The sequence below is a fragment of the Caretta caretta genome, chromosome 5, assembly GCF_965140235.1.
Source record: "Caretta caretta isolate rCarCar2 chromosome 5, rCarCar1.hap1, whole genome shotgun sequence".
In the NCBI taxonomy this organism is placed as follows: Eukaryota; Metazoa; Chordata; order Testudines; family Cheloniidae; genus Caretta; species Caretta caretta.
Genome location: NC_134210.1, coordinates 72,806,802 through 72,833,415, shown reverse-complemented (window position 1 = coordinate 72,833,415; position 26,614 = coordinate 72,806,802). Strand labels below are relative to the sequence as shown.

At 41.8% G+C, this 26,614-nt stretch overlaps 1 protein-coding gene and 1 pseudogene across 3 annotated transcripts in view; one reads left to right on the top strand and one right to left on the bottom strand.

Moving 5' to 3' along the window:
• MCC (MCC regulator of Wnt signaling pathway) overlaps positions 1 to 26,614 on the top strand; it is a 356,867-nt gene that overhangs the window by 241,990 nt on the left and 88,263 nt on the right. For all 3 annotated transcript variants that reach the window (XM_048849771.2, XM_048849772.2, XM_048849773.2), the window contains 2 exons: positions 8,770 to 8,883; positions 19,836 to 19,978. In XM_048849771.2, coding sequence (XP_048705728.1) covers positions 8,770 to 8,883; positions 19,836 to 19,978 — 257 coding nt within the window. The remainder of the gene's footprint in view (positions 1 to 8,769; positions 8,884 to 19,835; positions 19,979 to 26,614) is intronic.
• On the bottom strand, positions 23,594 to 25,289 carry LOC125636540 (histone H4-like; annotated as a pseudogene).

Genomic DNA, 26,614 nt, shown 5'->3' with positions numbered 1-26,614 from the left:
TCTTGTACAGGAGTTTGAGTTAGGGTGATTCTAGTTTGGGGAAAAGACACGTGTGGATACGTAGTTCAGTGATAAGTATGGAAGGATAAGCAATTATTTCAAAATACATAAAATGGCAGATTATACTATTGTATAGTGGGTAGGTTTCTATTAGGCATTCTTGTGTGTTTTTATGTTTCCTATAGTTCATGGTCTTCACTCTGCCACTAAAAGCCTATTGAAGTGAATAGAAGTCTGTCTTTACATGACTTCATTGGACTTTGGATCGTGCTCATAGACCCCTGTGGTCATTAAATTATTTGCTAAAATTCAGCCCAGGACCTACTAGGTATCAGCACTCATCCAACTTACTTATCACAGGCACAGTGGTGACTTCCTGTTTCCAAGCTCAGTAGCTCCATTTTTATCCCATCCAGATTGACGTCCCATCTGTCCTTGTGTGATTTTTTGTTTTAGTAATCCTTAAATATATTTAAACTTGCCTATCTGTAGATCTAATAATGTTGTTAATATTTTCAGAGAACAGTTCACAAAGCACAGTGCAAACAATGTGTTTAGAGTACTGTGCAAATAATAAGTCATTAACTAATGTTTACCTCACCTCTTTGTGACAGGGAAGTAGGTATCCTCTATCCACATTTTTACTAATGGGGAAGTTAAGGCAGAGACATGAAGTAATTTCCCCAGGTCACACAGGAGTCAGGATTAGAACTCAAGAGTTGGTCTCTCCCAAGTTTGTTCTTATTGTTCTAGATCAGTGGTTCTCAAACTTATTTGATCACTTTCCCCCTTCTTTGTGTCTTTAGTAGTTTAGGCCCCCCTGCCATACAAGTAGATATACTGATTTTAAAAAGTCAACATAAAACTTTCACTAAATATTAAAAACAGTGAGGCATTGATTTAAACAGAGCCAATGATCCATCGGAATAAGAGTAAAAGCAAAACTGTGATTGTGGTCGATGCTTACAATTAAATGTGCTCACCATGTCGTAGTAAACGGATTAATTTACAGATGACAATGGCTTTGTATAATGCCATGCAAGTTTAATAGAAATCTGTCAAAATGCACAGCGCCAACTAGAGTCAAATGTACTGCGCCGTCTGTGGACCTGATATGTCAGGAGGAGTAAGCTTTGCTAGTTATTGATTGCTATGGGTAAAATGTGTGTAGTATGTTTTTTTTTTCTAAAGCTTCTCACGCCTTCCCAGAATACCTTTTGCGCCCCCAGTTTGAGAACCTCTGTTCTAGATCACATGATCTCTCTAAGTTATGATATGCAGTGGTCATCATTAAAAGGTTGATATCTGCTAGCAGTAATCTCAGAGTGGTATCTAACATGTTGCCTTTTCCCCATATACTAGGGTACCATTGTATTGCATTTGGAAAAATCACCTTTTCAATGGTGAACGCTGCCATTTAAGCACATTTGGTCCAGGCTTGGCACACAGAGTTAGATTCATGGGGAGCCAGCAGATGCCATGCACATATGTACCAAAATTATGTTACTCTTTAAAAAAAAAAAAAAAAAAGAGGGAGACACTTTGGCAACAATTTGTAAATAGTGCGGGGGAGGAGTGCTCTACAGGCAGTAGAGTCATCCTGTAGCTAACCCTAGGAGCTCGTAGAGAAGATAGTAGATCTGAAATTATGGTAGATCTCCCAGCTTTGTGGCTCCTTTTACTAAGTTTTCTTGCTCCATTCTTGTGAGCTAGTGGCATATTAAAACTTACAAGAACCCTGTGCTTATCATTACCCTTCGGGCAGGCAAAAGCAGAGCTGGTTGGAAGAATAAAAGTATATTGTATGGGGCTTCTGTAGGCTTGAGTCACATGCTTGTGCCTATGTAATCAAATTAAAGGAAACCATGGCTTCTGAACTAAGATATACAGTATAGTACACAGTGATCCTATGACTCTAATTCTTTTACAGGAAGAATTCTGCTTTCCTTGGGTCCCTGGTTAGGAAAAAGTGAGGGGACTATTCTGAGCCATTTCAGTTATTATAGTAAACATGTTGGCCTTGCCTACTGTGTTGGATTGATTGGGTGCTTTACCATTAAATGCACTTGTTTCTGTTGAATGGGAGAATTCAATACCTACTAAATTAGATCAATATAAAAATTTATGAACAATGCAGGCCTTGTCAGAGAACTCTTTTAGTTGTGCTCTTGTAATTCTCCTTGGGAGTTACAGCCTAAGGGCTCAAATAGTATTTAGTGCACACTAAAAGATTCATGATGTCTGATTATACAGCCTTAATTGTCATAAACTGCTGGGTCTTTAATATGTTTTCTAATTTTGTGTCATTAAGATGCGGCCCACCTTGAGCTTTAAGTGTCTGATTTCAATCTGTGTGTCAGTAATGCTGCCTTGTCTGTCATTGTTCACCAAGGAAAAAACAGTATATCCCACTTGGCTGCCTCCATTCTCTTCCCTCTGCCTTCCCAGTTTTCATATCATGTAACTACTGGGTACCACAAAATTACAACTATAACTTCCTTTACAAATAAATTGTTTTTTATTTACTGAAAATCAGTTTCTCTTAAAGGGACACTGTAAAGATTAAAATACTGTATCTTCTTGTCACTAATAACTTGGATTATTTAAACTGAAAATGTTCTTTTCACCATTTATCCTTTTGTTCATTTTAGCTTTTCACTCAGCTGCTTGTTATTAATTTGAATTCCAGTAACTTCTAGAGGCCCCAACCCCACTCTGCCAGGTGCTATACAAGCAGAGAGTGAAAGACATTCTCTGCCCAAAAGATACGGTTGCTGGGTGTCTGGTTTTCAACTGGAACGCCCGGTTGAAAAGGGACCCTGGCCACTCCAATCAGCACTGCTGATCAGGCCGTTAAGTCCGGTCGGCACCGCAGCTGGGCTAAGGAAGGCTCCCTGGCTCCATGCAGCTCCCGGAAGCAGCCGGCATGTCCCTGCAGCCCCTAGGCACAGTGGTGATCAGGGAAGCTCCACGTGCTGCTCCTGCCCCAAGCACCAGCTCTACAGCTCCCATGGGCCAGGAACCACGGGGTGCGGTCAGTGTGCACCACACAGAGCTGCCTGGTCGCCCCTTCATCTAGAAGCCGGACATGGCAGCTGCTTCCAAGAGCCATGTGGAGCCAGGGCAGGCGGGGTGCCTGCCTTAGCCCTGCTGCGCCTCCAACCGGGAGCCGCCTGAGGTAAGCGCCGCCCAGTCAGAGCCCAAACCCCCTGCCCCAGGTCGAAACCCCCTCCTGTACACAAACTCCTTCCCAGAGCCCGCACCCACACCTCCCCTGCCCCAGTCCTGAGCCCCCTCCTGCACTCCAAACCCCTCGGCCCCAGCCCGGAGCCCTCTTCTGCACCCCAAATCCCTCATCCCCAGCCCTACCCCAGAGCCCGCACCCCCTCCCACACCCCTGCCCCAGCCCTGAGGCCGCTCCTTCACTCCAAATCCCTTGGCCCCAGCCCAGAGCCCCCTCCTGCACCCCAAACCCCTCTTTCCCAGCTCCATCCCAGAGCCCACACCCCAACCCCCTGCCCCAGCCCAGTGAAAGTGAGTGAGGGTGGGGGAGAGCAAGCAACTGAGGGAGCAGGGCTAGAGTGAGTGGGGGGTGGGGCCTTAGGTTGGGGGCAAGGAAGGGGGCAGGGAAATGGTGCTCGGTTTTATGCAAGTAGAAAGTTGGCAACCCTACCAAAAGAGCATAGTCTAACTGAGAAAAGATGGTCAAGTGTATGTAACAAACAGTAGTAAGAAAAGGGAGGACAAGGGAAACAGTAATAAGAACATGCATTTATACTGGCCATTTTCACGTTGATGATGAATGATGATTTCTGTTGCATTAGTATCTAGGCCTCAGTGTGGATCAGGATGTGATTGTGCTAGACACGTTTTAAACATACAATGAAAAAACTGTCCTCTACCACCATTCAAACAAAATTAAAATTTGGAGGCCATTAGTTATACCTTGTTCCTCTTAAATTTGAGAGATGTAGATTTGAGGTTGAAAACACACTCCAGAAACCTTTAACATTGAAACAGGGCATAAAATTCAGTCAAAGCAAGTTTAGTCTGTGATTGACTAAAATGTTAAATGTTTTGTTTATATGTGGCACCTTAGAGACTAACCAATTTATTTGAGCATAAGCTTTTGTGAGCTACAGCTCACTTCATCGGATGCATACTGTGGAAAGTGTAGAAGATATTATTATATACACACAAAGCATGAAAAAATACCTCCTCCCACCCCGCTCTCCCGCTGGTAATAGCTTATCTAAAGCGATCACTCTCTTTACCATGCGTATGATAATTAAGTTGGGCCATTTCCAGCACAAATCCAGGTTTTCTCACCTGGATTTGTGTTGGAAATGGCCCACCTTGATTATCATAGGAGAGTGATCACTTTAGATAAGCTATTACCAGCAGGAGAGTGGGGTGGGAGGAGGTATTTTTTCATGCTTTGTGTGTATATAATAAGATCTTCTACACTTTCCACAGTATGCATCCGATGAAGTGAGCTGTAGCTCACGAAAGCTTATGCTCAAATAAATTGGTTGGTCTCTAAGGTGCCACAAGTACTCCTTTTCTTTTTGCGAATACAGACTAACATGGCTGTTACTCTGAAACCTGTTTTGTTTATATGATATCTTACCTCTGTCCATAGAGTGGAGCATTTGGGAACTCCCCTCGTTGCCTGCCCCTTTTTTTCTAACCAGAATTTTAATATGTCAGTTGTGGCTTAGACCCTTATAAAGTAACGTGCTGAATCTTGTGTTTGCAGAACTGCAAGCCTGCCAATAAGCTGGTTGGGAGATTGGGAGATGACACCCTAATTTTTGATGGGGGCAAAACAGAGGTTAGCAGTGTTTTTCGTCAAAATCATGAGTGTTTCAGTTTCCTCTTTCCACATCTCTTGCTTCCAGTACAGCACTTTTTTTAAAGATGTAAATCAGTTGTTGAGATGAAGAGGAAAGATGATTCCTGCCATTGACTATGACAGATAGAAGCTGCTTGTTTGCAGTGACCATGTTTACAAATTAGTTGGGAAATTGTAAATTACGTTAGGACACTACCGGGCCTACTGCTGTAAGAGGAAACAATGTGAGGTAAATGCAGACCCAGATTATGAATATGTATATAAGTCCTAGTAGCCGTTAAACCTTATGCTATTCCTGTTTGGCTGGATAATGTCATATTATCTGGCATGGCACTTTAGTATTTGGGGATTTTTCCTTCCTTTTTTTGGTATACAGTTGGCTTTGTATGATATTAAGTACTAATAAAACTAAATTTTATAAGGAAATGGGATTTCTTTGGTTAAAGGAAGTCCAAAATCTAAGTTATATAAACATCATAATAACAAACACAATGTTTTACAAAATAATAAATAATAGTAAGCATAAGGTTTTACAAAACCTAGTATTAATAGAAATCTTTTTACAATGATCATAAAACTGCAGCATTGTGATAAAGAAAAATTGACTAAGAAATAAACATGAAACTATTTTTATTGTCCACAATGAATTACATGTAAAAAATAAATTGCATAAATGGTGAAATATGTAATATGCTTTCAGTATTGATACTCTTAGATGTTGTTAACACAGGTAAGGAAGCCTGGGGAGTTCAGATGTGATTTTTAAATGAACAGTGTCCTTTTATACTGCCGCTCAGTGTGTGAGCATTGTTGGCCTGTTGTTTAATTAGGACCACAGCTGGTAGTCATTGAAGAATAATGTACAAAGGGGAGAGATGTTTACTTGACTGTGTGATATTAGTTTTATACAACTTAGAGAATTGTAGCTATTATTGACATGTGGAGAGAAGGCAGTGCTTGGGAGGAGAGAGTGCGTTATATAGTTCTGTGAAACAGATGCTCTTTATTGTACTCTGTAGTAGAGCTGGTCAAAAAACTGAAAAGACTTTTCTCAAAAAACAAACAAAACACCACTTTTTTGTGAACTATGTGTGGTGTTAATTTGTGTATTACTTTAGAGCTAATTATAAGAGCTGGTAACATGATATTAAGGAGAAAAAAGCTCATAGATAAGAAATGTATGACCATTGCCAATAGCAAAAGTGTCTAGAGTGCATAGTGTAGAAATTATAACCTAGTGCATAACTTTCCTATGTCCCACTGGGAAATAAGAAGCTTTCCATGGTGCATGAAGGGGCCCAATTTCTACAGCATAATTAGGCTTTCATTTATATTTGTGTGTGTGTGTAATAATAACATATATATGTTATAAACTGTGTGTGCGCGCACACACACATATATATTATACACACCCACCCACATTATTAAGGTTGCAAAGTGTTGGGATTCCCTCTGAGACTTTTTCCACTTGTCTTATCCAGAGCACTTGCCCAGTTCTGGGAGAACACTTTATCCAGTTCTCTGGAATCCAAGAAATCAGTTCAACTCTGGACTCTTCACTGAGGTTTCTTTATTGGCATACAATCAAACTATACTTGAGTTGATCAGGCTCAAGTGTAGGGGGTGGATTCAGGGTACACATCCAACATACGTAATCGTGAGTCGGCTTATATACACGCTTATACTTAATACTATTGGTTAACGCCCTTTATGGTTGGTCTACTAATTTTTTAAACCAATCCCTGTACAGATCATGAACTGTCCATGAGCTGCAAAGTGTCCTAGTAAGCAAAGCTGCAGTTGTAAGCTTATCACACCTTCTTCTTCTTACTGTTTCTTTATATACTAATGACATGTTATTTACAAGACCACTTTTGAATTTATGCCTTGTCCATTGTTAACCTCTGTTTTCTTACTACTGTTTTTGTTCATTATTCATGCAAAGCCTACACAAAGTCAAACACTCAGTTACGAAATGGCAGAATTAAGGTTGCCTGTGCAAGCTTATTTTAACCTTCTGGTGCATATGCATTATGATACAGTGTTTAATTACATGATCACATACTGTTTTTCCGCAGGACCTTTAGATCTACCACACAGACCTCTGCCACTTTAGCTACCAGAGTAACTGATAGCAATAGTAGGTTGTCATCCTCTATGGCAGTGTTTCCCAAACTTGGCCCTCAGCCCGCACCGCTTTCCGCAGCCCCCATTGACTGGGCACAGTGAACCGCGGCCACTGGGAGCCGTGATTGGCTGAACCTGCAGACACGGCTGGTAAACAAACCAGCCCAGCCCGCTAGGGGCTTTCCCTGAACAAGTGCTGTCCCAAGTTTGGGAAACACTGCTCTATGGGGACCAGCACTAGAGCGGGGTGGGATACTCTGCTAGTGAATACCACAGATATTTGCTGACAGCAGAGGAATGGTAAGACTAAGGAATCTTAGATTCTGTTCTAGGCTCTGGAACAGAATGTACTCTAGCGGACACAGACTCCATTCCCCACAAGCATGACTCCTTTCTGCCCGCCCCCCTTCACTTGTCCAGTGTTGTGTCTTCCTCACCGCTGGTTCCTTGTCCCAGTCCCATTCTCCTCACCTAACTAGGCTCAGTGTCCACTCTTCAGGCTTCTGATCCCAATCCTAGTCTCCTTATCCATCAATTTGTTGTTTTACTTCTCCAGACTTCCAGTCTTCTTGTCCAACCCTTTCCAGTCCCACCCCACCCCCCAGCTACTTGCCACCAGTCTCATTGTCCAGCCAGTCCCATTCTGCCCCCCCCACACACACACCCTCAGCCCCTCCATAGATGCCTGTCTCACTGGCATAAATATATGGGAAAAGGCATATTTTCAATTTTTTTTAAATTAAAATTGGTGTTGATTCCTCTTAGATTGCCCATTTTATCACAGTTTTACTGGCTGAAGATAAATTTACACATGCCATCAGGTACTTATGGGATATGCCTTCTGTTCCATCTCTCATCTAGTTTTTGGTTCAGTTTCTATTCTTTCCCATTCTGGATGGCTTTCTCCATTCTTCGGTTTAGTTGTTAGTAGCATGTTCTCTGATATCTGTGTGTACTGCATTTTAATTTCCAATATTTTTAATTGAAGAATTACATATTTATACAAAGGGGGGAAATACAAAGAGCCCTTAACACTGATACAGAGCAGACTTACAGTGAAGACTGAAAAGCATCTAAAGAGTATTGGAATTCATATTTTGAAACTGTAAAATATTTATGGGACCCACCAGACTGTACGAACTATAAGGACAGGATTTTGCCTTTAGTATGATTGCTTAACCCAGATATATTATCTAGGAAAGAAATGCAGGTCAGGTTCTTCCATTACAACTTCAGTAAATCTTTGTTGTTTAAACTCACTAACATGAGACCCGGGAAAAAATTATCTCAGATAACTGCAAGATGGTTGCTCTGTAAGTGGAATTTTTATTAGTCTCAAAGTAACAATTTGAACCCTTGTATGCCATATTCCCATTGTTCTCTGTAGGAAGGTTACACAGGCTCTTCTGTCTGAAAGCATTCAAATGGTTAAAGGATACTGCACCTTCTTTTATAGCACAAGTCTCTGAGCTAGTATCCACTGGGATAGTGTAAAAAAGCTAATGGACTCAGGCTTCCAACTAAATTACACTGCATTATATTTACCCTTGTTGTGCGTTCTCTCTCTTAATACAGTATATACTCCTCCTCAGGAGTGTTCCAGGAAAAGCATTCAGCTGCATGTGGATTATTTTATCCCATTTTGTGGTTTAAAAGTTCTCGAGTGTGAAAGGTCACAACTAGTTGTGAACATTGATGCCTCCTAGTAGTTTACAGTAGTGGTACATTAAAAGAGTGGTACATTTGGTAGACAAGTTTAACCTGGATACATTTTGATTGTCTTACAGCTCCATTTAGCAGCCCTGGCATCACTAAAGGGAGATATAGTGGAGCTTAATAAACGTCTGCAGCAAACAGAAAGGGAGCGAGACCTGCTGGAAAAAAAATTGGCAAAGGCACAGGTGAGTGATGGTTCAAGATCCTGGAAATGGTCTGGGTTGTTTTTTTCAAACAGAGGAAGAGAGATTAAAGATAACATACACTGTAACACTGATATCAGTGGAAAAAAGTTTTAAGAAAGCATAACAAATATTTTTGCCAAAGATGTTAAATGTTTATGTTTTGATGGTAAGTGTTAAAAAAGTCAAGAAATAATTTAATTTAATTGGTTTAGTTTGAAGCCAGAATAAATAACCAGTTGTATTAGGGAACATTTTAAATTATACTGTATCAGGAAATATAAATTACTGAAAGGCCTAGCTGGCTTAGATGATAGAATATAGTCTTTAACTTTAGGTCAGGTTCAAATCCAGTTCAGATTAGTAGTGCTCAGAAGTCATTGCTACTCGATAGCTACTCAGGGGTCTGTGAGAAATTATATGGTGGTCGTCTCAGTCCAGTTTCTAGTGGACAGATGTCCATATATCTACAATCACCATCACAACTGATGTTCAGTAGAGAAGCTAAGGACTGAATCACGGTACCCTCTGACCCTTAGAAATGGTCCTTTCATGTCAGAATAAAACGGGTAGGAAGGCAGATGTGGAAAACTTGTACTGTTTTCTATACTGTAGTCTTCTTTAGACACAGAATCTTTCTTTTCAGATGGAATCATGCTGGCACTTTTCACATGCCTTACATTTCTAAACTGACTCAAAATATAAAAATATGGTCAGGTATTCATAGAGTTTAAGGCCAGAAAGGACCATTAGATCATCTAATCTGACATATATATCACAAGTCATTAAGTTTCATCCAATTACCCCTATATTGAGTCTGTTTGGCTAAACCATATCTTCTAGAAAGGCATCCAGTCTTGATCCAAAGACATCAAGAGAATGAGAATCCACCACTTTCCTTAGCAATTTGTTGCAATGGTCAGTGGCCCTACTATTAAAAATGTGTGCCAATTTCTAACTTAAATTTGTCTGACTTCAGCTCAAAGCCATTGATACTTGTTATGCCTTTCTATTCTAGAATTACACAATATTTTCTCCCTGTGAAGGTACTAAACACTGCAATTAAGTCACTTCTCTATCTTCTTTTTGAAAAACTAAATAGGTTGAGCTCTTAAGTCTCTCACTGTTAGGCATTTTCTCCATCCCTCAAATCACTTGTGTGGCTCTTTTCTGTACCTTCTCCAGTTTTTCAGCATCCTTTTTAAAATATGGATACCATAACTGCACACAGTATTCCAGTATCTGTCTCACCCATGTCATAGACCGAGGTAAAATCACCTGCCTACTCCTCTATTTATATTTCCCAAGATTGCATTAGCCTTTTTTTGCCACAGCATCACGTTGGGAGTTCATATTGAGTTGTTTGTCCACTATACTCCTAAATCCATTTCAGAGTCATTGCTTTTCAAGGTGCAGTCACCTATTGTAGGTATGGCATACATTCCTTGTTCATAGGTATGTAACTTTACGTGTGGCTCTATTAAAATACATTTTGTTTGAATGGGCCCAGCTTACCAAACGATCCAGATTGCTCTGTATGACTGCCTCTTGTCCTCATTGTTTATCAGTTTGCCAATCTTTGGGTGATCCACTAACCCATCGGAAACATTTGCTTATTTTTTTTAAATGTTTACGATGACAACTCGACATTTTCTTGTTATCCAGATAAATGTTTACATCTTTTTTTAATCTTTTTAAGCTCTTGGATTCAATGGTATTTTGTGCTTATGAGTTCTGCAAGCTAATTGTGTGTTTTGTGTTTCTAAATCTCCATTGCTCCTAGAAAAAGTAAGATTGACGTCAGGAATTAACTGCACAACCTCAGACAATTCTGGGTGAGACTAACTTCCATGGCCCTTTTACTCAGTAAAACCCTGGCAGGTAATTTATTGCACTTCTTGCTCAGAGGATGAGAAGCTCCAGGATGAGGTGCTGCTGACAGATAGTACTAAGTCACATGCTTTTCTCCACAAAAGCTGTCCCAGAACTATTCCAGCAAATGTGCCGTGTTCCTTGAGCAGCTCTGGGAGCAGGACAGTTTCTCACAACACGTATGTTAGTCAGAGGTCTGACACTGACTTACAAGTGTCAAGAGCCCTCCATAGATCTGCTTTAAGAAAGAAAATTTTGAATGGGTCAGCAGTAGGATGTGGCAACTACACCTTCTCTGTAGTCTTCAAGAAATCACATTGAATCTGCATGGTTGCACAAGCTGAAGAAGGTGATAGCTGAGTGGCTTCACAGCTCATCTCCTTACCTTGGTTCATACTAGACATTGGGGCCAGTGTGGTACAGTACACATTGTGTATGTTCCAGTCCCGTTTTCCCCTCTGAACGAATTTTGTCACGGTTCTTGAAAAGTCTCAAGAACACAGACAGGATGATGATAGTGGCGCATGAAATTTGTGGCCACTTCAGCATGTACATGCACATCATCTTCCGAAAACACTGCATGTGCAGAATTCTTCTTCTCCAGTGTGTTCTACATTATACAGAGTCGTCTTGACACAGAACATATCTGTTTACTTATATTTTGACTTTACTTCAATTATGCAATGCTGGGGAGAGGTGGCCATCAGAAACAGACTAGAGAGACAGAGAACTCAGCTCCCTGGGATATTTGTCAGCTATATTATTGGCTATAATGCCACTAATGTTTGTTTGCTCTTTCTCTCTCCAGTTTTTCCTCCACTTGTTGTTGTTACTTGTTTTTGTTTTGTTTTGTTTTTTTGTTCTGGCACTGTAAGTCATTATACTGTAAAATACCTGAGAATTTGGGACCTGGCTGGATTCTTTCTGTCTGGCTGTGCTCTCTCTATCTGCGCACTTCTGCTGCTTCCACCAATACTAGTTTGAATTACTTTCTCATTACCATTTGATCTGACTGACTGTGTATATTAGATCCGTAAATGGAGGCATGCATAGATTCTCATCTCCTGTAGTTTTTAAAAAAGTATTATTTACATAATCAAGTGGTGATCCACAGAGAGGCTAGAGAATACACTTGCTAGCAGCTGCTGAATATTCCTTTTTCACTGTCAGTGATTTGATTTCTTATGTGCCACACCGGATATTACTGCTATGTATATAACTGAAGGAAATTGGGGCACCAGTGCTGGGCATGCCCACTGCAATCAGCACGCCCTAGTAGAGGACTCTGGAGTTCTGGTTGTTGCACACTGGTTAGAGCCAGTTGCCTAAACTGCACCTCCCTATGTCTTCAATCTATGGATCCTGTTGGGATTAACCTACGCTTTCCCACCACTCTGCGGTTAGCGAACGTCCTTTGGTCAATGTACAGTGGCTTCTGAAGATCTATAGTTCTTCCACAAGTCCTCCCACTCTAAAAACCAGGTCACCTTTGTGCCGTAGGGGAAGCAGCCATGTCAGGGTCCCCTCCCCACTCTGAACTGTGGGGTACAGAACTCTGGGGACCCACATGAAAGACCCCCTAAGCTTATTTCTACCAGCTTAGGTTAAAAACTTCCCCAAGGCACAAATTCTTCCTTGTCCTTGGACGAGTACTGCTGCCACCACCAAGTGAGTGAGACAAAGATTCAGGAAAAGGACCACTTAGAATTCCTGTTTCCCCACAGTATCCCCCCAAGCCCCTTCACCCCCTTTCCTGGGGAGGCTTGAGAATAATATACCAACCAAACAGGTAAACAAGCTGAGCACAGACCAGACCCTTGGGTTTTTAGGACACTAAAGACCAATCAGGTTCTTAAAAGCAGAACTGTATTATAAAGAAAAAAGTAAAAGAAGCACCTCTGTAATATCAGGATGGAAGGTAATTTTACAGGGTAATAAGATTTAAAACACAGAGGATTCCCCTCTAGGCAAAACTTTAAAGTTACAAAACACAGGAATAAAGCTTCCTCTTAGCATAGGGAAAATTTACAAGCTAAAACAAAAGATAATCTAACTCATTTCCTTGCTTTATTTACAATTTTTGTAATCTTAGATGCTTATTTCAGGTAAAAAGAAAAGGAGTACTTGTGGCACCTTAGCGACTAACCAATTTATTTGAGCATAAGCTTTCGTAAGCTACAGCTCACTTCATCGGATGCATACTGTGGAAAGTGTAGAAGATGTTTTTATACACACAAAGCATGAAAAAATACCTCCCCCCACCCCACTCTTCTGCTGGTAATAGCTTATCTAAAGTGACCACTCTCCTTACAATGTGTATGATAATCAAGGTGGGCCATTTCCAACACAAATCCAGGTTTTCTCACCCAGAAAGTCACCTACTACAGGACAGAGCTAACAAAGAAAATAACAGAACACCACTAGCTGTCACTTTCAGCCCCCAACTAAAACCCCTCCAACGCATTATTAAGGATCTACAACCTATCCTGAGGGATGACCCAACACTCTCACAAATCTTGGGAGACAGGCCAGTCCTTGCCTACAGACAGCCCCGCAACCTGAAGCAAATACTCACCAGCAACCACATACCATACAACAGAACCACTAACCCAGGAACCTATCCTTGCAACAAAGCCTGTTGCCAACTGTGCCCACATATCTATTCAGGGGACACCATCACAGGGCCCAATAACATCAGCCACACTATCAGAGGCTCGTTCACCTGCACATCCACCAATGTGATATATGCCATCATGTGCCAGCAATGCCCCTCTGCCATGTACATTGGTCAAACTGGACAGTCTCTACATAAAAGAATAAATGGACACAAATCAGATGTCAAGAATTATAACATTCATAAACCAGTCGGAGAACACTTCAATCTCTGTGGTCACGCGATTACAGACATGAAAGTTGCGATATTACAACAAAAAAACTTCAAATCCAGACTCCAGGGAGAAACTGTTGAATTGGAATTCATTTGCAAATTGGATACAATTAACTTAGGCTTGAATAGAGACTGGGAGTGGCTAAGTCATTATGCAAGGTAACCTATTTCCCCTTGTTTTTTCCTACCCCCCCAACCCCAAGATGTTCTTGTTAAACCCTGGATTTGTGCTGGAAATGGCCCAGCTTGATTATCATACACATTGTAAGGAGAGTGATCACTTTAGATAAGCTATTAGCAGCAGGAGAGTGCGGTGGGGGGAGGTATTTTTTCATGCTTTGTGTGTATAAAAAGATCATCTACACTTTCCACAGTATGCATCCGATGAAGTGAGCTGTAGCTCACAAAAGCCTATGCTCAAATAAATTGGTTAGTCTCTAAGGTGCCACAAGTCCTCCTTTTCTTTTTGCGAATACAGACTAACACAGCTGTTACTCTGAAACCTGTCATTATTTCAGGTAGAGTTTTAGGAGAGGTTTTTTTCCCTGCCTGGTCCCTCTTTCTGTCCCAAGAGAGCACAACAAAGAGAGCACAAACAAAACCTCCCCCCACAGATTTGAAAGGATCTTCTTCCCTTATTGGTCCTTTTGGTCAGGTGCCAACTAGGTTATTTGAGTTTTTTAACCCCTTACAGATAAAGGAGGGATTTTATGCTACCCTTAGCTGTATGTTTATGACAAGCTGTAACTAGTGCCTTGTACCGGACATATTTTTGTGCTTTGGATTCAGCAGAGACGACAGGAACAGACCCTTTACCCACTATATACTCCTGTTGGCATCTCCTCTGACATATCACTCTGAATAACTTCCTACAAATCTGCAAACTGCTGCAAGTACAAACTAAAATTAAAACCACTCTCCTCCCATATCTATAAAATGACTTCCCATCTCCCTCAAGAGCAACCAACTATGTGTCATTCAAAGATGTATGGAGGTCCACTTCTGGTTTTAGTCTAAACCATACTATAATCCATAGGCAGTGTATGGAGCTTAAGTAAAACACAGTGTGAGAAGATAGTTGTGTCATTTGGGTTCGAATTAATTTGAAGCTTTAAGCAAAGGTAAAAGGGGATAAAAAGCCACACAGGTCAGCACTGAAGAAGAAGTTTGTTGGGACCAGTGCAGACAGAAACAGCCAATGTTCATGAAGCTCTAGTTTAGTTTTAACTGCTGGATCAGACAAAAACTGAAGCTGAGGGAACACAGAAAAATACAGACCATGTACAGTTGGTTTTTGTATAAATGTTTCTTTTTCCAAAGTTGGTTCAAGGTGGTCCTCCTCCTGAGTAGGACTATTCAGGGAATACATTCCTAAAGGACTACATTCCCAAGATGCATCATGCTACTCAGAATTTGTCAATGTTGTTACTCTCTCTTAAAAAAAAAAATTAAAAAATCAGAGTGGATTTAATGCTAAAATGACCTTGGAAACGAGGGATTTTGTAATTAAGGACTTTATCCTAAATTAGTTACTGCTGCTTCCTTTTGGAATACTAGAGCAGTGTGTCTGCTCTCCATACAAGAATTACACCTTTCCATCAGGACTACAGTATTCATTTCTCTGATCTGCAGTGATGCAGAGTGGAAGACTAAAGACCTGAACTCCTAAACAAGAGGCAATTCCAAAAGCCATACTCTATGTTCTGATCAGAAGATTCAACTTTGCCATTCCTTTTGCACTCTTCTGGTTTGCTGGATGACATGGAATCAAGATCAATAGTTGAGCTAAACAAATAATTAGAAATAGTACTTAAAGTTTAAATGGATAGCAAGTAGATGTGGTTTACCAATACTCTCATTCAGCCTCAAGCATTACACAGACTAAACCCCCATACAATTAATTCTTATCCATGTGTCTTGTTAGGAAGGGGCTCAGGCCACCAGAATATTGCTTATATTTAAAAGAGACAAGAATTAACTGATGGCATCCTAAAAGCTTCCGCTTGTCATAAATTAAAATACAATATTGTTTAAGCAAAGGTTTGGCTCCTAAGAACTTGTTAGACAAGTTTATTGTTGTAGCTGATTCAGGTGATGGCTTGTACTCTTCCTAAAATATTGTGTTACTGGGATTACTTCCACCTCAGGCAGGTGTCTGAGATTCTAGGGATTTTGTTACTCTAGCACTAAGATTAGGATTTGGTACTATCCTCTAGCTGAGTACAATAAGTGTAATGCAAATGATGATACTGTTGGTGTTTCTTGTACTGCAGGTTGCTACACTTTATAAGCAGTTACACCTACTTGTGCCAACATCCTGAGGTTGAAGTATTTTCTCTTCTCTCTCACTTCACGTTTTTTATTGGTCTGATGATTGTTTCCCAGCACCTCCCTTTTATCCAGAAGATCAGACTTTAAAGTGCCAAAGGTGTTCCCAAGCATGGTAACTTAGTTCTGTAATGAAGTAACCTCTGCAGCCTGTCCCAGAAACCCTGGGTCACTTTGGCTAAAAACTTTACTGGAAACACTTTTTTCTTCCTGGCAGCTACTCTTGATGTGCACACTCCTCCAGGAATCCATGGCTTGTTCTTGTGTCTTCCTTCTCTGCCAAGTGGTACCATTAATAATTCCAGTCAGAAAGTTAGATATGAGACCAAAACAAGGCTGAGGAGAAAGAGAGAGGGTGTGAGGCATTTATCTCAAACTGGAAGTAACTGACATGTGAGAAGAGATTAAAAAAACTAAATATGTACATCTTGGATAAGAAACAACTATGAGGTGCATGAGATAAATCTGATATTTGAAGAATATGAGAAACAAGGAGAGAGAGGAATTTAATATAATGAAATGGGGTATAAATAATTGGTGAAATTAATGAAGAGAAACTTTAGGTTGAATATTGAAAAAATATATATATCAAAAGTACTAGTGGCACATTTAAACCTACGGACAAAAATTGGCCAATAGAGGTATAGTCCTGGGTTGACAGATGGTCTAGATGGTTCTTTCTGTCTCTGGATTCTACATTGCATAATAGGTTGTATTGTCTCCTTTCGCATACTTTTACCCTTCTCAGAGGAGAATCACTATTGCCTGACAGGAACACCACATCATCCTCCAGGTTGTACAAGGTTTCCTTCAGATCATTCCTGCTGAAACCACGGCAAAGCATGTTGGGTCTCCACCTTGTGCCCTTCTTTTTTCTCATTTTCTGTTGCCCCAGGGAGGCCAAAGACCCTTTTAAACAAAAACTTAAAGCTGCTTCAGGTGCATACACTTCCCCTGTTTCACGTTGTTTCCTCTTTGTTACTCACCATATGTCTGTCACCAAGTAAAGATTTTTGTGAAAAATGGTGACTGTGCAATGACTTGAGAGAGTGAGGGAGAGAAAGCAAGCCTCGTGCTGTAGCTGAAGTCCATTAGCGAGAGTCAGTACATCTTCAGCCAAGATAAATAACATTCAGCTTTTCCGTGCCCAGCTTAGAGAAATGAAATCCGGTGTGGTAGGCTTTTTATTTATTGTCAGAAAATTATTGTTAAACCCTCCGTCTGAAATATCCTTTCAGTTTAAAAAAACCCACATTGAGTAGATAACTCACTGAGCTGGAGAATACTGAGACAGTGTTTATGGGTATTAAAGTGTGTCACAGGAAATTTGGTTTAGAAAGGTGCAGTAAGCCACTTTTTCTTTCCATTTTCCCTGGGCGTAATCTTTGTCTAGCATTTTTGTTAAACTGTTTAACATTTTTATCTGATACTTTCTTCCCCTGTATTTTTATACTCTGAAGGAAGGACTAGTTATTTGATCAAGTATCAGGGAGATGGGGAGGCGAGGGAACAGAGAAATAAAGCCTTTCGTGATAGTGTATGAGAAGTAAGAGGATATGGTGATGTCTGTATATAATGGCTATGTCAGGTAGCCAGTGTGCGGCCTGAAGGCTGAATGTGGCTCATTGGAGTTCAAGAATGTGGCCCTCTGCTGCCCTTATCTTTAGTATGGAGATACATCCACAGGGGGACAGACTTCATCCAAGAGGAATTCCACTCTGCGAAAGTTGGTGCCTTTGATCTAAGAACAAGATGAATCTCACGGCATAATGGGACATGTATTGTCAGTATCCTGTACCTCTACATTAAAGATGAAGGCAACTCCATTTTGTGTAAATTATATGTGGTCATCATACTTCTAGCAAGAAGCTAGTGCAGTCTTCTTTTGGACAAAGAACACTGTAGAGAACAGTCCTGCACGGAGTGTGGACTAGATGGCTTCACCTATTTTCCATCCATAATTTCTATTATTCTGTGATGATAAATTTGTATTTACATTTTAAAACAATTATTATATACTCGGCCCTTATTATATGTATATATATATATATATCTTTGTTCTTCCCCTCCCTTTCCAAAAACAATAAATACAAATATAATGTATTGATAGTACAGATGATCACTATTGCCTGTCAATTAAATTCTAACATTGATTATCTTGTTAGAAGGTAGATATAGTGTGAAAGTCATTGCATATTTCACAGCAGTTAGAATGAAAAACAACACGACTATTCTGCGCTGTGTTTGTACTCCAAGAATTTAAAAGTATTGAAATGGATTTCTTAAAAAAAAAAAAGTGGATAATAAATTTTCTGTCAAGCTTAACATCATTTTTCAGTTTGGAGGAAGTTTATTTTCATATAAGTAATGATCCCAAGTCATAAGTTATGAACCTAAGAAAATAGGGGCTATTATGAAAATATTGTCAGACCCCTAACTGTAGATAGGAATTTTGTATGTGTTATGTATTGTGTTACTTTACTGTATTTTAATTCCATATAGAGTGATATTCAGGGCAAGTCACTTTCAGTAAAATAAAAATGCAGGAGGATTCATGCAGTAGTTAGTTCTGATTTAGCATTTAGAAATAGTTTTATTAAAAAGGCATTGAATATGTTCAATTGATGTACCAATGCATAGATCACTGTAAGTTTGAGATTTCATTTAATAGGAGCAGTCTCCATTGTGTGACTGCAGGAGAGGCAGGGGCCTGCCTGATTCTTGCATGGGGTCAGAAGCAGGTCAGAAGTCTTGCCCTTTCCAGTCTGCTACCAAGCCTAATTAATGTGTACCATGGCTAGTGCTGTAATTGCAATGCATGTGGCTTCTGGCATCTGGAACTAAGACTAGACTGAATTGAAACACTGTTGGAGGGAAAGTTAGACAGGGTTGTGTGGAGCATACAGTAATACAAGCAATAGGTCTGTTGTTTCATGGCTCAAATGACAAGCTTTTTATTGTGTTATAAATGAGTAAATTATGCAAAGTACCTTCTTAAACCGAAAAAAGAAAATCCTAATGGGAAGGAAAAAGGCTTACTAACAGATTCTCTAGGCTTTGTCTATTTTAAACATGTTTACCCCACTATATTGTTTCAACCAGAATGGTGGAGGAAAAGTGGCAGCCACATTTCTGTTATCTTGTGCCAAAGTCTCTCCTTGATCTCTCATGAAACACTTGGATGCCCCTGAAATGTTTGGGAAGCCTAAGATATATGTCAGAGTGTTACAATACACTGCTTGTGTCTGGAATTGGCACCTCTTGTAGCTCTGTCTGATGGAACAGATTTGACAGTTACAACTTCATGGCATGGTATCTAGCACATCGCCACACAATGTCTTGTGGTTTAGGTTTTTGGAGGGATTTTTTTTTTTTGGCATAGGGTTATTGCATTCTATCATAAAATCCAGTGCTAGAACACAACATCATAGTGTGATGGCTTTGCAGGCCCCCAACATAATATCTTCTTGTGGGATATGGGAAGGCATGATAACCATGGGAAAAGCCCAGACAATTCTTCCTGGATGACAATCTTCACAAAGACTATAGGTCCCAGTTTGTGATATTCCAGGCTGATCTGAGTGGTGGGTGACACTATATTCAAGATGAGGGCAGCTGCAGTATGGTTTATTTTATTGAATTTAGGTGAAATCCTTGGGCTCTTGGCATGTAGCCTGTAAAGCCCTGGATTGTACCAAGTTAGAAAGCCACTCTAAAGACTATTTTCCTCTCTCTATTGAAAAATGGTGTCAGGATTGGTGGGTAGGGGAGCCATTAATGCACATAAAACTTTGCCTTACATCTAATCTCAGTATGGTTAATCTTAAAACCCATCCTCTTCCTTTGTACTTTGTTTTTTCTGCTTTAGTGTGAACAATCTCATCTAATGAGAGAGCATGAAGATGTACAGGAGCGAACAACACTACGCTATGAGGAACGAATCACAGAGCTTCACAGCATTATCGCTGAATTAAATAAAAAGATTGACCGACTACAAGGAACAACAATAAGGTATTGCAACTCCTATGGAAGTCTGGGCCAAATTCAGAAGTGCTATACACGGTGGTGTACAATATACATTGGGTATGAGTTAATCATAAAAGTTGTGTAGCTAGACTTGCTATGATTGAGTTTCAGTGAGTGTGCAAAATTAGTGTAACATGCATACTAGGGGGTTGGAAACTGGGCAACAGTAGCAGGAAAAGCAACTTATAGGAGAGTGTAAGGCAAAGCAATCCACTCCCCATTCCCATTTTTATCTTTCTTCTATGCTATCCACAACACAACCAAGACTAAATTAAATCCGTTATAGAGGTGCAACTGAAATTGGCTTCAAGAGTTGCACCTGCTTTCACCAGCAGTTCCCATGAAATACAGAATTGGTGCAAATTGAACAAGTGTTGCATATACTCACTGAATGTCAAAATTTGGACACTCCTCTTTTAAGACGTTACTCAGTAAGTACCAGCTATTTCTTCATGTAAGTTCTAGATTTCACCAAAGAGGAACATTCTTTTCATTTATCTGTCCATATCAGTTGTTGTTAGCTTACTGAGAGGCAAAGGCCTTTTGCCACTTCTTCATGAAGGAGTTTGCTGGGACCTCACAGTACTTTTCAGGTGCCAAGCTTATGGGGACATGAACTCCTCGATCCTTGGCCAGTTAAGGATTTTAAACCAAAAGTGAAGAGTTCACATCTCCATAGGTTATACTTACTTAAAATTCTCCCCATGTAGCACTGTGTGGGTTTTCTTGCTTATTTTCCTGCATGTTTTTCAGTAATGGCTGTTTCATTTCTTCATCTCACTAAAGTCCATATGGCCATCAAGCCAGGAGCTCTTTTGTTTAAAGTATATGTCCAGGAAAATATTTTTGTGTGAAAGCATAAACTGGTGTGTCTTAAATTACAGCAGGTAATAATATCCATATATTGTAATTTTAGCATATAAATATAATTGCATTGCATTAATATTATATGAATAGGTAAATCGTGCAAGTTCTTTTGTAGGTGATGATGATGATAGGATCCTGGAAGATGTCTCTGGACAGTACAAACTAGTCTGAATTTAAATATAAAATAATTCATATTAGTCTCTCTATGTGGAGCAACCTCTTTGATCCCATATTCAACCATGCATCTATCTGTATAAATAAGTCTCATATTCAGTTCCTCCTGGTCTGTTTTCCAGAGGGCATGCACTCTTTTGAGAATGAAAGTAACTGCCCAAACCATACCCCTTACTCATATAGTCCCACTCTGTAAATGGGCAAAGTCAAGCTAAAGAGTAAAGCATAGGAAGAGCCAGAGTTGCTAGGCTTTTCCCATCAACGAAGGTTGATCCTGTATCAGAAAATGAAGAAAAATTCTGTAAAACCCATCACAGAAATTTCTGGACAGATCTTGAAACCATTAAACTGTAAAATATATTGAAATCATAGGGTATTCTTCTTTGTTGACAGATGCTATAGAAGGTTAAGTATGTGTATATATCTACACAAGATCAGCTTCAACATCCAGAGCAAAGTGGGACACAGAACTGAATCTGACACTAAATGTACATACATTGCACCTTTGAAAGGATGCAACTGTTGCCCTTATGGTGTGCATGCCCCTGAAGGCCAAAGTGTCTTCAGGTTCTGCTACTGTGATAGAGCACCTAGGCACAACCTCTCCCCACCCGTGGCAGCTTTGGCATTCCACGTTAGTCCTTTGTGCTCAGATCTCTGGACAACACCTCTCTCCACTTATATTTGAATTCATTCCGCTGTAATGATAATCATAAATATTTGTAAGCGAATAATTAATTCTTTTTTGCTTTCCTTTAATGGTCATTGTAGCTACTTTTTTCTCACAGACCAATACATTTAAAAAACAACAATGTGTGAACAAGGTGAGCTTCCATTCAGCTTCTAAAGACAGTGGGAAGAAAGAAAATCAATTCTTCGCTCCTGTCATTTCCATACTTTCCTGTAACAGCATGTCAGGCTTCTGCTCTTGCCCCACTCTGTTAGCAGGTGTTGGAACCCTGCAGAAATGTTGGTTAATTACTGCTGCCTCCATGGGGACAGGTGTGGCACATTCTGCTCCAATCTGAATATAAGGAATGTTGGTGTGGGTTGGGACAAAGAGATTCTGAGACAGAGGTCCTAGGAGCAACTAAGGCAATGTCTACACTACTGTGGTAAGTCGACCTACGCTACGCAACTCCAGCTATGTGAATAATGTAGCTGGAGTTGACTTACCTTAGGTCGAGTTACCATGGAGTCTACACTGCGGGGTCTCCCGTCAACTTACCTTACTCTTCTCGTCATGGGTAGAGTACAGGGGTCAACGGGAGAGCGATCTGCTGTCAATTTAGCGGGTCTTCATTAGACCTGCTAAATCGACCGCCGGTGTATCAATCTCAGAGTGTTGATCCCGGCTGTAATGTAGATGTAGCCTAAGTCTGGGGAAGAGGCTTAGGCCTTGTCTACATTACACAGTTTTGTCTGCAAAAGCTGCCTTTTGCTGACAAACCAGTGGAGGTGTACACACTACAGTGCTACTTTTGGTGGCAAAACTCTGCTGTTTTGCCAACAAAACCAAACCACCTTGATGAGAGGCATAGAGCTTTCTGCAGCAAAGTTAAAGTGACAAAGCGTCAGTATAGACCAGAGGTGGGCAAACTACAGCCTGCGGGCCACATCTGGCCCACGGGACCATCCTGCCTGGCCCCTGAGCTCTCAGCTGGGGAGGCTAGCCCCCGGCCCCTCCCCTGCTATCCCTCTTCCCCCGCAGCCTCGCCACCCTGCCAGTGCTCTGGTCTGCCGCTCCTGCGGGCAGCATGGCTGCGAGCTCCTGCTGCTCTGAGCGGCATGGTAAGGGGGGGAGAGGGGTTGCATAAGGGGCAGGGGATCCCAGGGGGCAGTCAGGGGACAGGGGGCGGAGGTTCTGGGGGGGGCAGTCAGGGGACAGGTGGGGGGGGTGGAAAGGCATGGGAGTCCCGGGGAGCCTGTCGGGGCGGGGGTGTGGATGGGGTTGGGGCAGTCAGGGGACAGGGAGCGCGGCAGGGGGGAGTTGGATAGGCGTGGGAGTCCTGGGGGGCCTGTCAGGGTGTAGGGGGGTCCCGGGAGGGGGCAGTCAGGGGACAAGGAGCAGGGGGGATTGGATGGGTTGGGGGAATTTAAGGGGGGCGGTTGGAGTGGGAAGTGGGAGGGGGCAGATGGAGGCGGGGGCCAGGCTGTTCGGGGTGGCACAGCCTTCCCTACCTGGCCCTCCATACAGTTTCGCAACCCCAGTGTGGCCCTCGGGCCAAAAAGTTTGCCCACCCCGGGTATAGACACTGCCATTTATTACGTCAACTTAACTGGCCTCCCCCAGTATCCACAATGCCTGTCATGACCGCTCTGCTCGTTGTTTTGAACTCGCTGCCTTGCACCTAGCTATGCAGGCATGTGCCCCTCCCCTTGCAAAGCTCCAGGAAGTTTTGACATTCCTCAGCCTGGAGAGCTCACAGAGCTGCTGAGGATGCTGCTCCAAGTAGCTGAGGAGGCTGTGGGAGAAGTCAGAGGGAATCGGAACCATTATTGTGGAATGTTGTTCTCCCTTTGGGTTATAGATGTTTTCTGAGAATTACTGACACAGGTTTAGCCTTCAAATCCATACAGAGTACAACCCTGGTGCTTCTGCGCATAAACAACATCCATGGAAGTCACAGTCTTCTGCTTTCCATGCTAAGTGTAAGCAACAGCATCTCGGATCACATTCTCCAAAAATAACCTTTAGCACTCCCCGAGTCTCCTCGTAAATGAGATCTGAAATGCAGTTCCCATCTTTAAAAAAGGGAAGGAGGAGGATCCTGGGAGCTACAGGCCAGTCAGCCTCACCTCAGTTCCTGGAAAAATCATGGAGCAGGTCCTCAAGGAATCAATTCTGAAGCACTTAGAGGAGAGGAAAGTGATCAGGAACAGTCAGCATGGATTCACCAAGGGCAAGTCATGCCTGACTAATCTAATTGCCTTCTATGACGAGAGAATTGGCTCTGTGGATGAGGGGAAAGCAGTGCACGTGTTGTTCCTTGACTTTAGCAAAGCTTTTGACACGGTCTCTCACAGTATTCTTGCCAGCAAGTTAAAGAAGTATGGGCTGGATGAATGGACTATAAGGTGGATACAAAGTTGGCTAGATTGTCTGGCTCAACGGGTAGTGATCAATTGTTCCATGTCTAGTTGGCAGCCGGTATCAAGTGGAGTGCCCCAGGGGTCGGTCCTCGGGCTGGTTTTGTTCAATATCTTCATAAATGATCTGGAGGATGGTGTGGATTGCACCCTCAGCAAGTTTGCAGATGACACTAAACTGGGAGGAGAGGTAGATACACTGGAGGGTAGAGATAGGATACAGAGGGACCTAGATAAATTAGAGGATTGGGCGAAAAAAATCTGATGAGGTTCAACAAGGACAAGTGCAAAGTCCTGCACTTAGGACGGAAGAATCCCATGCACCGCTACAGACTTGCTCGGCAGCAATTCGGCAGAAAAGGACCTAGGCGTGACAGTGGACGAGAAGCTGGATATGAGTCAACAGTGTGCCCTTGTTGCCAAGAAGGCCAATGGCATTTTGGGATGTATAAGTAGGGGCATTGCCAGCAGATCAAGGGACATGCTTGTACCCCTCTGTTTGACATTGGTGAGGCCTCATGTGGAGTACTGTGTCCAGTTTTGGGTCCCACACTACAAGAAGGATGTGGAAAAATTGGAAAGCGTCCAGCGGAGGGCAACAAAAATGATTAGGGAACTGGAACACATGACTGATGAGGAGAGGCTGAGGGAACTGGGATTGTTTAGTCTGCGGAAGAGAAGAATGAGGGGGGATTTGATAGCTGCTTTTAACTACCTGAAAGGGGGTTCCAAAGAGGATGGCTCTAGACTGTTCTCAGTGGTAGCAGATGACAGAACAAGGAGCAATGGTCTCAAGTTGCAGTGGGGGAGGTTTAGGTTGGATATTAGGAAAAACTTTTTCACTCGGAGGGTGGTGAAACACTGGAATGCGTTACCTAGGGAGGTGGTGGAATCTCCTTCCTTTGAAGTTTTTAAGGTCAGGCTTGACAAAGCCCTGGCTGGCATGATTTAGTTGGGGATTGTTCCTGCTTTGAGCAGGGAGTTTGACTAGATGACCTCCTGAGGTCCCTTCCAACCCTGATATTCTATGATTCACACCCCCACAACGAGCCAAATGGCGAATAGCTGGCTTCATAATACCCTGGATATTGTCCCTCAGTACCTTTCTATGGCACTTAGTGCCTCCTTTTCTGATACCCTTACCTCCCTTACCATGACCAGGCATGTTCGCTAGGTTTACAGACAGTGCGGCCTGCTGCTGGGGGTGTGGGGTGTGGAGAGACTGCTCAAAACTTAGAACTGTCTGAACTTAGAGACAGCATACCCACACACTCACTCTCTCCCCCAGCACACACTCTTACCTCTTTCACATATACGCTACCCCCGCACACACACAGTCTCTCTCATACTTCCCCAACACACACACACTGTTTCTGTCTCTCCCCAACACACACACACACACACACTCTCCCCTCCTCCACCCTACACTTCAGTTGAACATCAGCTGGCAATCTAGTAGGATGCCCAGGGAACGAAGCGATTGAGAAACCAGTATCATGTGACACTGTACCTGCCATATGAGGCATTGCAAATCCTTCCCAAAGCACCCTGCGGCCAGTTGCACAGAGGGATAGCTACCCACAGTGCCCTGCTCTCTCTGTCGATGCAAGAGCTGCTAGTGTGGATGCACTCTGCCCACACAAGGAGCATAGTGTGGACATGCAACAGCGTGTGCACAGAAAGATGAGACATTACTCGTGAAATCGCAAGATTGTCAGGCCATGATTTGGAAAGCAGTTACTTAAATCTGCTGAATCACAGGGCAAAGAAATGCATCTCCCTGGTGCTGCCATGGAAAAGTTGTATGGCATCCGCACCTTATAGCGGACGTAGTATAGAAGGCTTGATTTACTGTTGCTTTATGCCATTCTTAATGCTTCCCTTTATAAAACCATAATATTATGTAGATGGTCAAGAGAAACCAAAGTTACACAGTAAATTTGATCATCTAATTTAGAGTCTTTAAATTGTTGCTGTTGTTTTGAGGTTAGCAATGCAGAGCAGAACAAGATTTTCAGTCTAAACAAACCATTGCAACAGATATAAGAGAGTTTGACAGATTGCATAAGCTAATTTATGTTTTTTATTTAGAAGAGATTGCTTTTTTCAAACACTTTGGAAGGTGAGGGCGAATGGTTTCAGGAAGTTGCAGAATTATGGTTCACGCATTGTTCAGCAAGCCCAGCTGCAGAGATGTCAGATCAAGTGCCATGGCTGCACCTCTTCTCAGACGTGAGGGACACAGTGTTGTTCTTAGTAATAGTTATTGTAGGAAATATTTTTAGATATTTCCAATAAACTTCTGGATTTGACAGGCCTTTATAGGGTACAGCAAGTTCCAGATGCATGGCCGCATGAAGCTAGCTGTTGATACTGCATTATGTTCTGCCAACACTCCTGATGCAAATGAAGTCACAGTGGTTATGGGATCAAGCCAACAATCATTCCTAATTGTCTTGTCTCACTGATGTTGCTGTAGTTCGAGACAGC